This window comes from Centropristis striata, chromosome 13, assembly GCF_030273125.1.
Source record: "Centropristis striata isolate RG_2023a ecotype Rhode Island chromosome 13, C.striata_1.0, whole genome shotgun sequence".
NCBI classification, from domain to species: Eukaryota; Metazoa; Chordata; class Actinopteri; order Perciformes; family Serranidae; genus Centropristis; species Centropristis striata.
This window is the reverse complement of record NC_081529.1, coordinates 34,330,448-34,347,711: the sequence shown is the minus strand read 5'-3', so window position 1 is coordinate 34,347,711 and position 17,264 is coordinate 34,330,448. Positions and strand designations below refer to the sequence as shown.

The window sequence follows — 17,264 nt, the reverse complement described above, 5'->3', positions numbered from 1 at the left end:
TACCAAATAAAGAGATACAGAATTACCGAGAAAGACATAAAACTCACATTAAACTTTCATATCAAGGTGGGGGGCCACAAAATGTTGTCACGAGGGCCGCAATTGGGCCGCAGGCCGCAAGTTTGACGCCCATGCTGGAGACTGAACTCAGTGTTTATAATAATAATAATGATGAGTGATTGTTGTGCTCTGGATAATGATGATCCTGTATTCCAGGTCACCATGAGACGCCTCTTGAAGCTCACACCAAGATCCTGGAGAAGTTCCCCGACAGCTTCCCCCGTAACCATGGCAACGTCATCCCACCGACCACTGACAAGAAGGTGGAGGAGGTACGTGTGTGTGACCCTCAGCATGTTTGGTTCAGGAGGTTCTTCAGGTATCTAGACTCGTATTTCCTCCCTCTCCTCCTGTAGAAGGTGAATGATAGCGGGATGGACGACGGGCCCTCTGCTCCTCCTCCTGAAACCTCCATCCAGGAGCCCGGGGTCAGCGGGCGCTCCATGCGTCCAGAGGCCCCGGTGGACTCCATGCTCAAAGACATGGCCACCATCATCTTCTCCACCTTCCTCCTGGCCGGCTGGGTGGCTTTTGTGATCACCTACCCCAAAGTAAGTCAAACACCACCTAGTGGAGGCCAGAGAGCCTGCACCTAGCAAGGGATGACAGAAAAATATTTCATTTGTAGAAACCATAGAGCAGGGGTCTCAAACTGAAAATTACCATGAAAAATATATTCATGTGATTCATTTCCTCGTCCAGCAGAGGGCAGTCTGAGTACAACACAATCACTCATAAAGCAGTGGATCATTTAAGGCCCTGGGACTTAAAATGTGGTAAACCAGGGGTCTCAAACTCAAATTACCTGGGGGCCGCTGGAGGCAGTATCAAATTGACAAAAAAAGACACAAAATTACTAAAAAAAAAAAAGACACAAAATGACAGAAAAAAACTAAATTACTTATATAAAAAAAAAAATGGCTGAAGAAACACTAAATTTCTTAAAAAGACACACAATTATTTAAAAAAAAGACACAAAATAACTTTAAAAAAAAACTACAAAATTATTTTAAAAAAGACACAAAATTACAAAAAAAAGTCAGAATTATATTAAAAAAAAAGACAATTATTTTAAAAAAGACACAAAATTACAACAACAAAAAAAGACAAAATGACAGAAAAAAACTAAATTACTTAAAGAGACGAAAAATGGCTGAAGAAACATTAGATTTCTTAAAAAGACACACAATTATTTTAAAAAAGACACAAAATAACTTTAAAAAAACTACAAAATTGTTTAAAAAAGACACAAAATTACAAAAAGACACAAAATGACAAAAAAAGACACAAAATGACAAAAAAACGACACAAAATGACTAAAAAAAAGACACAAAATGACTAAAAAAAGACACAAAATGACCAAAAAAGACACAAAATGACCAAAAAAAAGACGCAAAATTACAAAAGACACAAAATTACTTTAAAAAAAGACACAAAATGACCAAAAAAAGACAAACCAAAATGACCAAAATAACACGCAAAATTACAAAGAAAGACACAAAATGACATTATTTAAAACATTTTTTTTGCGCCCCCTGCTGGAATTTTTCAGTAGAATGCAGCTTAAAACACTTCCTGGTTTGCCTCCCTGCTCAGACCCGGAGGTTGCCGCCTGGTGGGAACATGATTATCAGTAACAAACCCATGTTGGAGACCCTTTCTGCCTCCTAAGAAGCTCCTCTGTCTCCACAGAGCGTCCACAAGCAGCAGCAGCTGCAGCACCAGGAGTTCCAGCGGCAGATGGAGGAGCGGTTGGAGCTGCTCCAGAGGCAGCAGCCCTTCCCTCCTGCTGACGGGGCCCTTGGTTTGGCCCCTGACACCGACTACCTGGAGGTGGCTCGTACTCGCTCCGAATGCTCCGACAACAGCAGCCCCAACATCACGCCCCGAGCCTCCAACCACTCCAACCTGTCGCTGTCGGAGCTGGGCAGCTCCGCCAACGAACATGAGGATGGAGGTAAAGATCGACCAAGACTTTAGTTTAGGTTTGATTTTAGCCACCTAAAAGACGGCAATAATAATTTAATTTTTGATCATAAATTTGAGATTTTTATTCTCGTAAATTTGTATTTTTCTCGTGAACTTTTAGATTTTTTGATCATAAATTTGAGATTTTTTTTCTCTCAAACTTGTCATTTTTTCTTGTAAATTTGAATTTTTTGATCATACATTTTTTGATTTTTTTTCTCTTAAATTTGTATTTTTCTAAATTTAAGAGAGAAAAATCTCAAATTTATGAGAAAAAATCTAAAAATTCATGAGAAAAATAAAAAAATTAGGAGAAAAATAAAAAAAATTAGGAGAAAAAAAAATCTAATTTATGATCAAAAGATTCAAATTTAAGAGAAAAAAAAATTAGGAGAAACTTTAAATTAAATTAATATTAATTAAATATTAATTAAATTAAATACATTTACAAGTGTCTCAGAAAATTGTCAAATGAAAATGGATAAATGGGATTGGACGATCGTTATCCGTTTTTTCCATTTTTCATTTGAGCACAAAATCGGAAATTGAAAAAATAAGTCATTATCCATTTTTTAAATTTGGTTTTGGAAACAAATAGTGAGAAAACAAGTAGTTTTTTTTTGTTTTACACATGAATAATTTTACTTTAGTAATTTAGTACTTTGTTCTTGTGTGAGTATCCATTTTAATCAGTTTTTTACTGTCTGAACTTATGTATTTATCTCATCAGAAGAAGATTCCAGTGTTGTTCGAGTGGGCAACATAACTTTCCGTCCCAAAGAGGTGCTGGGTCACGGAGCTGAGGGAACCATCGTCTACAGGTGAGTCTTTATATTTATTTATTCATGACTACTTTAGTTTAGTCTGTAAAATGCTGACTAACACACTAACATTGTAATACCTTCGTTTCTCCACCAGGGGTCAGTTTGACAACCGTGCGGTGGCGGTGAAGAGAATTCTCCCAGAATGCTTCAGCTTTGCGGACCGTGAGGTTCAGCTGCTGAGGGAGTCAGACGAGCATCCCAACGTGATCCGATACTTCTGCACCGAGAGAGACCGCCAGTTCCAGTACATCGCCATCGAGCTGTGTGCTGCTTCACTGCAGGAGGTAAACAATATATATATATAGATATAGAGCACACACAGGTACAGCTGGGAACATTAGAATATCATGAAAAAGTTCACTCATACATTATAAAGACTCATTACACAGTTTTTCTTAAATAATTAATTCGTAATTTTGATGATTCTGGCTTAGAGAGAATGAAAACACAAAAATCAATGTCTCAGTAAATTATATATATATATATATATATATATATATATATATATATATATATATATTCAAATTTCTTGAGATGACTGAAGATTGAGAGCAAAGCGAGAGAAACATTTCCATCTTCACTTATTTATAGTATCATATAAATAAGTGATCTATATACATTATGTAGATTCATTACTAATAGAGTGAAATATTTCAAGCCTGTTTTCTTGTAAATTTTTAGATTTTTTATCATAAATTTGTATTTTTTTGTCCTAAATTTGTGATTTTTTTTTTTCTTGTAAATTTGTTTTTTTTTCTTAAATTTGATTTTTTTTTCTTGTAAATTTATGGGTTTTTTTCTTAAATTTGTGATTTTTTTTTTCTAGTAAATGTATGTTTTTTTTTTTTGTCTTAAATTTGATTTTTTTTTTCTTGTAAATTTTTTTATCATAAATTTGAGATTTTTTTTATCATAAATTTGTATTTTTTTGTCTTAAATTTTTTATTTTTTTCTTGTAAATTTATGAGTTTTTTCTCATACATTTGTGATCTTTTCGTTATATATAAAATCAGACTTCATGCTGTAACTATCAGACTTCACTGACTTTACTTTCATCTCCTCAGTATGTAGAGAAGAAGGATTTCAACCGTCACGGACTGGAGCCAGTTATTCTTCTCCAGCAGACGATGTCGGGACTCGCCCACCTGCACTCTCTCAACATAGGTATATATGTATATATATACATATAGTCCATCTCTGAATACACATCACAGCACTTTTATTCTGTTTGGCCAAACAGCATCAACATTTCTCCCCTTTACTCACCTTTCCACCTCCCTTCAGTCCACAGAGACCTGAAGCCCCACAACATCCTGGTGTCGATGCCCAACGCCCACGGCCGGGTCCGGGCCATGATCTCAGACTTCGGCTTGTGTAAGAAGCTGGCGGTGGGTCGCCACAGTTTCAGCAGGAGGTCCGGGGTCCCGGGCACTGAGGGCTGGATCGCCCCGGAGGTCCTCAGTGAGGACTGTAAAGACAACCCGGTGAGTAGCACACTGCAAATGATTTGTTTCTTACCAAGATTAAAAACAACTTTAGATGTAGAAGTGTTAGATAATTTATCTTATTTTAAGCTTTCAACATGGTTGATGTGTTTTCGTTGGTCAACCAAGAAACTGGCATTGATCTGGTTCCCTCCATTTAAAAAAAGCCAATAGGATTTTGGGTTATTGCAGAAATTATGCTCTGCACTGCAAAAAAGGTGTGTCTAAAAACCAGATAAAAACACTAAATCTGAGGGAAATGTTAAGAAATCTTGTCAAGGTAAATTATCTGTCCATGCAGCAAGATCATTTCCCTCAGATTTACTGTTTTTATCTGGTTTTTAGACTAGACACCTTTTTTGCAGTGCAGACTTTGCAATGAGGAAACCAAAGTGCAAAAATGCAGACTTGTGTCCAGGTTTGAGGACTCATTCCTGCAGCTTTCACCCAGAAGATCTCTCTCGTTGACATAACCAAAAACCAAAAGATGTCACTAGAAGACATAACTTGATACTGTAACAAACGTTGTTGGTGGTAAATGCTAAAACCGTCTCTTGTCACCTGTAGACGTGTGCTGTGGACATCTTCTCTGCTGGCTGTGTGTTTTACTACGTGGTGTCTGAGGGAAGTCATCCCTTTGGGAAGTCTCTGCAGAGACAGGCCAACATCCTGCTGGGGACATACAGCCTGGACCTCCTGCAGACGGACAGACACGGTGAGGAGCACAACCTCTGGGTCTCTCAGGGCACCTCCACAGGAGGAGGACTGGTTAAAAGACTCCTGGAAAACTATCTCAATTCAATTCAATTCAATCCAATTGGCTTTATTGGTATGACGTAACAATGTATATATTGCCAAAGCAAGCATCAGAAAAAAAGATAACAAGATAAGGAAAGCAATATTTACAATAAATTATTATAATTCTGTTAGGGTCATTTTAAAAGAAAAGAAAAAATAATAACAATAAAAGAAAGCAATATCTGCTCACATCTAAAGACATTTAGTGTTTAGAGTTTCTAGTCTCACACTGAGATTTTAGACAGACTGTCAATCTGGCAGGGAAACTATTTACAAGAAATAGATTACTACTAGATAGATTACTTACTAAATAAATTACATTTAGTAATTTTGTCTTTTTTTTTGTCATTTTGTGTCTTTTTTTTAGTTATTTTGTGTCATTTATTTGGTCATTTTGTGTCTTTTTTTGGTCATTTTGTTTCTTTTTTAAGTAATTTAGTTTTTTTTTGTCATTTTGTGTCTTTTTTTTTAAATTGTGTCTTTTTTTGTCATTTTGTGTATTTTTTTTTTTTTAAGTAATTTAGTGGGTTTTTTTCTGTCATTTTGTGTCTTTTTTGGTCATTTTGATACTGCCTCCAGTGGCCCCGTGTTAATTAGAGTTTGAGACCCCTGAGAGATGCTGATATGGATGTTTGGTTCTATGAAGAGTTTTTTTCTGCTGTGGGGATTTTTCATTTGATGGCAAACATTGATTCACTTTTAAACATTTGTTTTGGGGAAGAAAAGCTTTTTTTTTTTTTTTACAATGTTTCCATAACCAGCCTGTTTGTGTCATTCTCCAGAGGACATCGTAGCGAGAGATCTGATGGAGCAGATGTTGAGCATGGAGCCCCACAGGAGGCCTTCAGCTGACAGCGTTCTCAAACACGCTTTCTTCTGGAGTCTGGAGAAGGAGCTGCAGTTCTTCCAGGTCAGCTCTTCACTTTACTCACTCTGTAACCACAAAATAACACCTAGTAATGTGTTTACTGTGTGTCTTTTTGTAATGGAGACACGCTGAGTGAGCGACTTTTGAGAGGGCGTGGCCAGAGACTTTCCCAGTGGCCACTCTTCCTCCTAAAGGAAACACAGCTAATATCTATTCCACATGCTTGTAGGATTGTTTGGAAACCTTCCTTTAGTTTTCTAAGCTGTTCACTAGAATCTCTTGTTGTTTATTGCACAGTAACATTTAACTGACTGTGATAAAGCAGTGAAATTATCAGTATAGTGTCTATAAATATATAAATATCAACAGGTTTAAGGTGGTGGAAAATGTTGAGAATGCACCTTAACAATTAATTGAAAAGTGCTTGAATTTGACTTTTGAAAAGGTGTAGGATCTTTGTAAATGTGCTATGTAATATATTGTTTGTCATACCTAAATATTCACACTGGACCATGCTTGCACCTCATTCATGCAAACAGGGCCCATTCGCTGCAGGTTTTTGTTTTTTGCATGTCCTAATGTTCTGAATAACAATGTTGTTTTCTGTGGTTGCTTTCAGGATGTGAGTGACAGAATAGAAAAGGAGCCGCTGGACGGACAGATAGTGAGACAGCTGGAGAGAGGAGGACGAGCTGTAGTCAAGAGTGACTGGAGAGAACACATCACTGTTCCTCTGCAGACAGGTACGACACCTCTAATACCTCTAACACCAGCTGCTGCTTGGGGATCAGTCCAAGTTTGGATACTTCAATAGCAGGATGAAGTAAAAAGTATAATTTCTTGATTTCCAGTATTGGTTCCTTGTTGGATAATGATGATTTTTTTCTCCCTTCCTTTGTCAGATCTGCGAAAGTTTCGCTCCTATAAGGGCGGGTCAGTCAGAGACCTGCTGCGTGCGATGAGAAACAAGGTAGGATGGTTCTCTAAATGTTTGCACTAGTGCAGTGCCCGTAGGAAGTATGTATTCATAAAGTGGGAGATGCAACATAAGAAGTGAATAAAGCTAAATCTCCGCTTAGCATGCTAATCGCTAATAACAGAATTTGCACATTACATGCAGACCACCACAACGTCTACAACTCCATAAAACACTTACTTTTCATAAGGTACCACACCATCCAGCACATACACACTGAACATTGATATTCACTGGAAACTATTAGAATATTATTGGAAAATGGAACCTTGTAGCCACTTTAAAACAAAAAAAAAAAGATAGGTAGGCTAAATAGACTTCAGATGAGATGAGTCAGGGCGGAGCTCCCCTAAAAGGCGTCCGATCGGAAACAGTGCAATGCTGCAACACGTCCTACGTAAATAATGATATTTAGAAAAATTAATTCAAAAATCTGCACACACACACACACACACACACATCCATCCACACACACATGCATCCACACACACACACATGCATCCACACACACATCCACACCGACACACACACACACACACACACACACACACACACACACACACACACACACACATCCACACACACATACACATCCACACACACATACATCCGCACACACATGCATCCACACACACATGCATCCACACACACACATCCACACACACATACATCCACACACACACGCATCCACACACACACGCATCCACACACACATGCATCCACACACACATGCATCCACACACACATGCATCCACACACACACGCATCCACACACACACATCCACACACATATGCATCCACACACACATGCATCCACACACACATGCATCCACACACACACATCCACACACACGCATCCACACACACGCATCCACACACACACGCATCCACACACACACGCATGCACACACACACGCATGCACACACATATGCATCCACACACACATATGCATCCACACACACATATGCATCCACACACACATGCATCCACACACACATGCATCCACACATGCATCCACGCACACACACACACACACACACACACACACACACACACACACACCACACACACATGCATCCACGCACGCACACACGCATCCACACACACATGCATCCACACACATATGCATGCACACACTCACACACACACACAGTCACACACACACATCCACACACACATCCACACATGCGCTTCTTGCTTTCTAGATAGATTTCAAAGCTAGATTTTTCTCTCCTCTTTGTATGAGCTCTTGTGCTCCCTTTGACAGAAACATCACTACCGAGAGTTGCCTGCGGAGGTCCAGGAGACTCTGGGCTCCATCCCTGATGACTTTGTGTCTTACTTCACCTCCCGCTTCCCCCACCTGCTGATGCACACATACCTGGCCATGAGGACCTGTGCATCTGAGAGGCCATTCCTGCCTTACTACTCTACTGCAGAGCAGCTCGCAAAAACACACACTCAGCACACACAACATGGGCCGCAAAGACAAAACGAGTCATGCACTCAACACCCGCCAACACAAACACAAGCCCCGGAACCTCCAGATTCTCCTCCGGTGCAGGTTCCTCACATAACTCCTGCAGAACCGGTGGCCTCTCCTGCACCAGATGAGCCTGAACCTCCACATCTGGAGCCACACACTGACTCCCACAGTCACACAAACCCAACATCTGCCTCGGAGTCGCCTGCAGATCCTCCCATTCAAAGAGAATCCAGTCAGTGTGAGACGCACACACCGCCAGATCCTTGCACACTGGATCCCGAACCAGTGTAGAGCCGATCCAGACTCAGGTGGACCCAGCACAGAACGGGAGCTTTGCCTTCAAGAGTGGACACCAAGTGGGTCTCAGTTGCGGCACCGTGAGCTGGTGAGGACCAGGCCTGCAGCGCCTGGGATCCGCCGCTCGCTGCTGCAGCTGCACCCTTAACTAAGTGCCTTCTGCTCGCGTCGGTTAAAAAGTTCCCCAACAGAACCGTCCACACGTCTGTCCCTGCCCGGAGGAAGTCACGATAACCAACGGGGTGTTATCGAACTTTACGTCGTAGCTGGAACTGAGCAAAGATGAATTTTTTTATTTTAAAAACGGCATGTCCAAAAAAAAAGTGTTTGTCCCTGTAGAACCTTATAATGTCATAAATTCCCGATAATGTACTAAAAATCTGCACTTGAGTCCATTGAAAATGTAATGAAACCTGATAATGTAATAACTTCCCGACAATGTAATAAAGTGCATTTCCCAAAAATATAATACACTTTTTTACCAATAATGTAATAAAGTATAACATTAATGGGAGGATATTACATTAGCAGGTTAGCCTTCATTTCGCAAGTCGTGATAATGTAATAACGTCCCGATAATGTAATAAAGTGCATTTTCCAATAATGTAATACACTTTTTACCAATAATGTAATATCATTATATATCAAAAAATATCAAAAATAAGTATAACATTAATGGGAGGTTATAACATTATCAGGTTAGCCTTCATTTCGTAAGTCCTGATAATGTAATAATTCCCAAATATTGTAATAATTTAACAGCAGACCACCCATTACTTGGGTTCAAGTGGTGATACTGTGTATCAACTCTAGCTCAAGAGCTCTAGCGCCACCAACAGGTCAAAGTTGAATGTTTGTTAACTTTTGACCCGTTTTTCATCCGTTTTTCACAAAGGATGTATCACTGGAACCCTTGGGCCAATCCCAGCTCAATGCATCCTCAATGGAGTTTTTCGGCCATATTGGATTTTCCACCCTCTTTGATTTGACCAAAAACCTTCCATTAATGTTATACTTTATTACATTATTGGTAAAAAGTGTATTACATTATTGGGAAATGCACTTTATTACATTATCGGGAAGTTATTACATTAGCAGGTTTTATTACATTTTCAATGGACTCAAGTGCAGATTTTTATTACATTATCCGAGTTACTACATTATCGTGAATTTATTACATTATCAGGTTCTACCGTCCCAAAAATCTCTGTGGGAAACATGTCTGGATGTTGTTGTTGAGTAGTTTTATAGTGCAATGTTGTATTTCTGAGTGACCCTGTTCACTGCACAGATACTGTATGTATATTTTTGTATAGACTGATTCAGAACTTGAATCATTGATGGGAAATCGTTTAATGTGGCCAATGTGCCTTTTTTTAAAAATCTCACTGTGCTGCATGGGTACAGATCTTTAAAAAATTTGACTATGCTAAATGTGCTTGATTCCAGTTAATGCTGCTAGACTGCTTCTCTTTTGTCAATCAAGACTATTGTGCTGACTCGGTGAGAGTGGACTGTTCCAAAGGGTGTTCAGGCATCTGAATACAGTAGTTAATTTTATTCTCATGTGATTATGTAGTGAATATGAGGTCAGGATGCAGAACTCTCATATTAATAACTTTTCAAGGGTGTCAAAGTGAAGTTAATGACTTGCACATTAAATTCTATTTTTTTTTTATACTAAGATGTTGCTTGTTGATTTTATCATTCTGCATATCAAAATGGGAACTGGGGACCAAAGTTATTATAGTTAACGAAAACTATAATTGAAAAAACATTTTCGTTAACTGAAATAAAAATAAAAACGATAACTAACTGAAACTGTATTTTGTGGTTACAAAACTAACTAAAACTAACTCATATTATAGTGAAAATGTCCTTAGTTTTTATCTTTTGTCAACTATTGGGGATAAGATACAGTAGATAAACCAAAGGAAATAAAGGCAAAATTTATTATGACCTCTTTGAATCTGGCACCCAACACATAGCCCATTACAAAAAAACTAAAACTAATGAAAACTTAACTAAAACTAAGCATTTTCAAAAACTAAACTAAAACTATTAAACTGACTCTAAAGACTAATTAAAACTAACTGAATTTGAAAAGAAAAATTCACAACGAAATTAAATTAAAACTAAAACTAAAAAAAACTTGGAAAAATCCAAAACTATTATAACCTTGCTGGGGACATATGAGATATTTAACTATAGTGAATGCTTAAAAGAAGCTGCTTGCATTTAAATGTTTTGTCCAAGCTCCTTGTATACACTCAATCATCTGTGTTATCTTTTGCAACAGTGAGATTAGAGTAGCCTTTGGCAGTGGTTTTCAAACTTTTTGTGCCCAGGCACACCGAAGTTAGAGCCACATTCTCAAGGCCCCCCTCTATTTATATCCCTGTAATTTGTGTTATCACCAGGTTATTGCTCTTACTCATTTCCTGAAACAGAGGCGAAGTCTATGCTACCCTCAAAATAATTATAAAGGAAAAACTCAAAGTGCCAATATAGTAAATAAAAAATAATTTGTACGTTTTTGTATAGTTGTATACTGCATTAATAGTGTATGTTTTTACGAAATCAGTACAGAGAAATTTGAGAAGTGTCAAGGAAACAAAGGCCAGTAGAAGTAGTTTAGGTACCTGGTGAGAAAGCGTGTGTTGATAAGGTTTATCAACACACTCTTTTTTTTTTTTTAACCTAGAATACAGAAGTACATTTACTTTTCAGGGCTTCTGCTTTACAATGCAGGGTTTTTAATAGAGTAGAGTATTAGAGAACGAGCTAGCTTGTGGGTTTATATATATATATATATATATATATAAACCCACAAGCGAGCTCGTTGTGCTGTGTTTGCACCTATGCCTGCAGATGTCATTTCAAAATGACTAAAAAAGACACAAAATGACCAAAATTGTCACACTAAACGCACAAGACACAAATAAAATAGAGTCCCACTAGAATAAAAACCAGAGTTGATGACAGGATCACACACAATCACAAGGTCACATTTATGTTGGTTTTTCTTTGTTTCTTTTTGGTTCAAAATGTTGATCCAGTAAGTCAGAATAAAACATCAATTATTATCAGGTCATATAGGTGAGGTTGTGCTGAAAAAACAAAATACCGACATGGCATTTACACATTTTTAAGTGGTGTATACAGGCAGGATGAAAAGGATTCAAAAATGGACAAAATAGGCCAAAACTCCATAGAGGGTATCCGCGCATGCGTGTTGTGTTTTCCTCAAAAACGAAACTTTGTGAGCTGCACATGCGCAGTGGGTGCAGCCAGCGCAGCAGAAAAAGTTGAGAGGTTTGAACAATTTCAGCAGATCTGCGTTAGACTTCAGCTGTAACACCGTCTGAGAGAAAGCTTGGAAAAAGGGACAACGCCTGATTTCTACCAGTATTTATTCAAGGTTTTAGCAATGGTTGCCTTATTGGTAATATATTGTTTTTGCTATAATCATTGCACTGCTTGTGGACAGAGATAAATTATCCATCAAACCTTCGTAGGCTTATATTTTTTTCTGGCTACGATATGCTTGACTACCCGTACCTTATCAGTACTTCTATGGGGGTAAATTAGCGGTCTGGCAACCAGAGAGGTTTCTTAGCCCTGTTTTAGGGATCCAATCAAAGAGTGGGGAGGGACGGCAAGACGATGACGCGTACTACTCGGCAGACGGAAGCTTGTAGTTTTCTTACGGATCCAACATGGCTGCTGCAGACGCGAAACTCTCTTTAGCTGTAGATGGTGTTTTAAATAGTTTAGAGCGAAAGTTGAAAGGCGAAAGGTCTCTCAGCGGCTCCGCTGTCCCCCGGCTGGTAGCCAGATCACCGGTAGCGCTGGCTAGCGCCGCTACGTAACGCCGAGCCGGCGATCTGGCTCCGAGCCGGGGGACAGCGGAGCCGCCGAGAGACCCGCAGCAGCTTGTTTGTTGCCCATAAAATCAGTGGATGTGTGTGGCTGAATGACATGAGGGGGAATAAAGCGTGAAAATAAATAATCTTGCAGAAAGCGAGAACTGGAGAAGCAAAGCAGCAAACAACACTCTCTCACACACACACACACACACCAAACATCCATTTCTGTTGCTCTACTACGTCATCTGGTATAACTGATCTGATTGGCTAAGAGCTACCTACAGACGCTTTGATAGACATTCTAAGCGTCCAATAAACGGCTCTGGAGGACCGTAAACCACACCTCCTCTACGGAGAAATGAACGGCAGGTGTCCAGACCTAATCTCCAATGAGATTTCTGGTTCTGGAGTCTGGTGTTAGCCAGGCTAGGGGTTTTGATGCACAACATGGTCTAAAGTGACCCGACTGAGTTTTTATATTATATATCTTTGCAATAAATTCATTTCATCATTCAGTATTGGAGGTTTTCTGCAAATAACTTGTTTTTGATCAGCATGTACATCCTAATTTTTTATTTTCATTTCTTACTTTTTGAGTTAGTAGTAGGCCTACGCTTCTAATGCACAAGGTCATTTTTGACCCATGTTATGCATTAGAAGATGTTTATATGTTGTCACTAATTTGAAACCTGACAAAAAGACATAAACAGGGCTAGAAGACCTCCGGCACGGTGCCGGAAATCCGGCTCGGGATTTTTTTTGGTGTTTTTTTTTTTTTAATCATGTTTAAAAAAAACAAAACAAAAAACCCTTAGTTAGTTAGATCTGGATATGACCGGGGAGGGCAGCATTACGGTGGATATCGTACAGCCTGCCGGAGAAGAAGAACGCGGCTCATCGGAGCATAGACATATGCATCGGAGAGAGTGCTTCATTACTATTTTTCAAGAAAGTGACTGGAGACAATTACAGCGACTGCTTCTTACTCTTTTTAACGACCAGCTAACGAGCCGGAGGCCGGCTCGTTAAGAAGAGCCGCCGTTAGCTCTGTAGCAGTACAGTGTGTATGTGCTAACAGGCTAACAGTTAGCTCTGTAGCAGTACAGTGTGTATGTGCTAACAGGCTAACAGTTAGCTCTGTAGCAGTACAGTGTGTATGTGCTGCTGCTGCAGGAGGTGTTCACTTAGCGATCTCTGTTTGTTTACAACAAGCACCGGACACTCTGTGCACAGTTAGCGCCTAGCGTTAATTCACGATCACTATTTTTATGATCAGCGGAGACACTGCATAATAATTAGCCATGCTACTTTGTTTATGATCATTTGCTGTGCACAGTTAGCGACGGCGAACGTCACCTCCAGAGTCTCTAAATCCCTCTGGGGGCTAACTTGTTGTGGAGACACGCAGAGTGAGCGGACATTTGAGAGGGTGTGGCATGAGACTTTTCCGTGGTAGTAGGCTATACGGTCCGTGCGTGCGTTCTCCCACACGTCAACCTTACTGGGGATTTCCACCGGGCGCGGAACGGCTCCGCCGCGGGTTAGCTCTGTCCTCTGCCCGGCGTCAGTTCCCACCGGGCGCGTAACGGCAGCTTAGCGAGCCAGCTGTATACACCCGAGGTAACGAGAACACGCGATAATCCTGAACATGCGGGAGACCGTGAGACCCCCCCAATGCATAAACAAATTTCAGGCACAGGATTTTTTTCTGCTTCAAGCCCTGATTATTAAAAAAGACACAAAATTATTAAAAAATACACAAAATTATTTAAAAAAAGACACAATTATTTAAAAAATACACAAAATTATTTAAAAAAGACACAAAAATATTAAAAAAGACACAAAATTATAAAAAAAAAGACACAAAATGATAAAAAAAGACACAAAATTAACAAAAAAAGACACAAAATTAACAAAAAAAGATGCAAAATTACAAAAAAAAGACAAAATTATTTTTAAAAAGACACAAAATTAATAAAAGACACAACAGTATAAAAAAACCCACAAAATTATTGAAAAACGACGCAGAATTACCAAAAAATGACACAAAATTACCAAAAAAAGACACAAAATTACCAAAAAAAGATGCAAAATTACAAAAAAAGACAAAATTATTTTTAAAAAGACACAAAATTAACAAAAGACACAACAGTATAAAAAAAACCCCACAAAATTATTGAAAAAGACACAAAATTACCAAAAAAAGTAATTAAAGGGACCTTCCACACACAACACGGTAAAGTGTCATTCATATAAAACTCACATTAAACTTTCATATCAAGGTGGGGGCCACAAAATATCATCACGAGGGCCACAATTGGCAAAAATATGTTATAAAATGTAGAAAATATTATTTTAGCACAAAACAATGAATTGTTCCTCATTATGGTTATATTGTTCATTCATATAAAAATGAAATATATTTAGTGTTATGGTTTGAGGTTAGCTGGACCCAAAAAGCAGACGATGGGAATGATAAATCAACCACAGCAGTTTATTGTGAGGGGGGAAAGGTGAGATGGCGTCTCCAGACGCAGGGGGGGGAGTCAGGGCAAGGTGTGCTCGGAGGCTGGCAAGCCGAGGGGGTTTCGAGGCAGGGGAAGAGGGAGGCAGGAAGCGAGGTAGGGTTGGTGGCTCGAGCTGGTGGGTGCTGTGGCTGGGCAGAGTGAGCGCTGGATCCTGGAGGCAGAGCACAGACAACACAGGTTAGAAATTCAATCAGAAATCTCAAGTAATACAGGGCTTGAAGACCTCCGGCACGGTGCCGAAAATCCGACACGGGATTTTTTTTGTTGTTTAAAAAAATAAATAAATAAAAAAAAAAACACACACCAAAAACCCCTAGTTAGTTAGATCTGAATATGACCGGTAGAGGGCAGCATTGCGCTGGATAGCGTACAGCCTGCCGGAGAAGAAGAAGAAGAAGAAGAAGAAGAAGAAGAAGAAGCATCAGCGAGCAGCGAGCGGCAAATTTGAAACCATGGATACCAGGTACATAAAGCCAGGAGAAGAAACTGCAAATTTGGAAGCAGGAGTGAAAAACAAGTGGCGCTGGGGTTGGATGGAGGAGGCTGGAAATGATGGAAAGCCTCACGGTAGCTGGTGCCGAAAACTGAGAGAGCCAGGTGCTTGTTTTTGCGTGCCGTGCGCCAGAAAGATTATGTATGGCAGCAGCGGGAAAAAGGTTATAGCCCGGCATGCTTTAGACCCAGGTCACATACGGTCCGTGCGTGCGCTATCCCTCACGTCAACCTTACCGGGAGCGACGGCCACAGTCACCACACCCACTACATCTATGGCCGACCGTGTGTGTGAACAAAAAATCAGAATAACTACTTTCAAAATTCATTGTCTAAATTGTCGGTTTCAAACAACCACGCCAGTTATCTCAATACGCACGGCATTGCGCCAGAATTTAAGAGACAGCTGAATGAGAAGCTAAAAAATGCCACCTTTTCAATGAATGTGGACGAAGCGACAAATCTCAAAACGGACAAGGTTCTTAACGTGCTTGTCCGTTTTTTTGATGATGATTTGGGAAAAGTGGCAACCCAACACCTAGCCAGCAGGAAAGTAAACATCAGCAACAGTTCAGCTGTCATGGAAGAACTAAATGACATCATGGACAGAAATGGTCTGGACTGGTCGCTGGTTATCAGCATGCTTTTCGACAACTGTAAGGTCATGAGAGGAAAGAAGACAGGAGTGGAGGCACGAGCAAGGAAGGAGAATCCTAACCATCTGGATATATCAGGTAAGCTTGCAAGTGAAATAAAACAGTCTAGCTGAGTATGTTGTGTTCTTTCTCTAAAATGTTGTGTGCACCTCTCATGTCACTTAGATTTAATGCAAATTTGTATGGTTTACACAAGGGACGTTATTACTTTGTTTTTATTTTAATGTTTATGAAAACACTAGTGCATCGTGCTGCTAATTTTTAATTTCAAAGTAAAACATCCAATTTCTATTTATTTATTTATTTAAAAGGGCATATTAATGAACATTTACATGTAAATGTGCCAGATTATAGCCCTAGGCTCTCCATCTGTAGTCCCTTGGCAGGTTGATGTTACATTTCAAGTGTAAACACGGTAAAAAGAGAGAGAAATAACAAAACATACATCAATACAAGTCCACAGATAATTCAGTAGGTGACCATCAGGGCTAGTGTGCAAAAGAGAAAAGTGCTTACTGTAAAGTGCTGGTGCATAGATAAAATATATATTGCACAAATTAAAAAAATGCTAATCTAAATTGCACAATGCCCTTGTAAAGTGCTACGTTGAATGATTTCACAGTGTGCATCAGTATGTCTTGCATTTTCAGCTAATTTTAGGAATACTGTCATAAGTACTGACTGATAACTGTGATAATTTTGGTCACTATAACTGTGATGTAAAATTTTCGTACCATATCATCCCTGATATCAGGAGATACCGTTCATATGGTCAACAATGCCGCCAAGGCACTGATGAGCCCGTTTTCCTCGGAGGTGGCAGGATTCTGCAGTGACATCTATTACGATGTAGAGAAGTCCCCAAAACAGAAAGGGATATTTGCAGAGTTCTTGTCTCTTCTCCATCTGCCAGTGAAGAGCTTGATCAGGCCCATCAGGCCCATCAGCAACTGCTTT

At 39.5% G+C, this 17,264-nt stretch overlaps 1 protein-coding gene across 2 annotated transcripts in view; it reads left to right on the top strand.

Annotated features, from left to right (window-relative positions):
• Positions 1-9,234, top strand: part of LOC131982605 (serine/threonine-protein kinase/endoribonuclease IRE1-like) — a 45,642-nt gene extending 36,408 nt beyond the window's left edge. Inside the window, exons 11-22 of one of the 2 annotated variants that reach the window (XM_059347125.1) lie at positions 217-332; positions 417-611; positions 1,753-2,017; positions 2,762-2,849; positions 2,947-3,136; positions 3,917-4,016; positions 4,137-4,336; positions 4,904-5,051; positions 5,917-6,044; positions 6,622-6,745; positions 6,905-6,972; positions 8,247-9,234. In XM_059347125.1, the coding sequence (XP_059203108.1) occupies positions 217-332; positions 417-611; positions 1,753-2,017; positions 2,762-2,849; positions 2,947-3,136; positions 3,917-4,016; positions 4,137-4,336; positions 4,904-5,051; positions 5,917-6,044; positions 6,622-6,745; positions 6,905-6,972; positions 8,247-8,756 (2,132 nt within the window). In that variant the 3' untranslated portion in view covers positions 8,757-9,234. Of the gene's footprint in view, positions 1-216; positions 333-416; positions 612-1,752; positions 2,018-2,758; positions 2,850-2,946; positions 3,137-3,916; positions 4,017-4,136; positions 4,337-4,903; positions 5,052-5,916; positions 6,045-6,621; positions 6,746-6,904; positions 6,973-8,246 lie in introns of both variants that reach the window. The other variant, XM_059347124.1, reaches the window with a different exon arrangement.
• Positions 9,235-17,264: the final 8,030 nt, after the last annotated feature.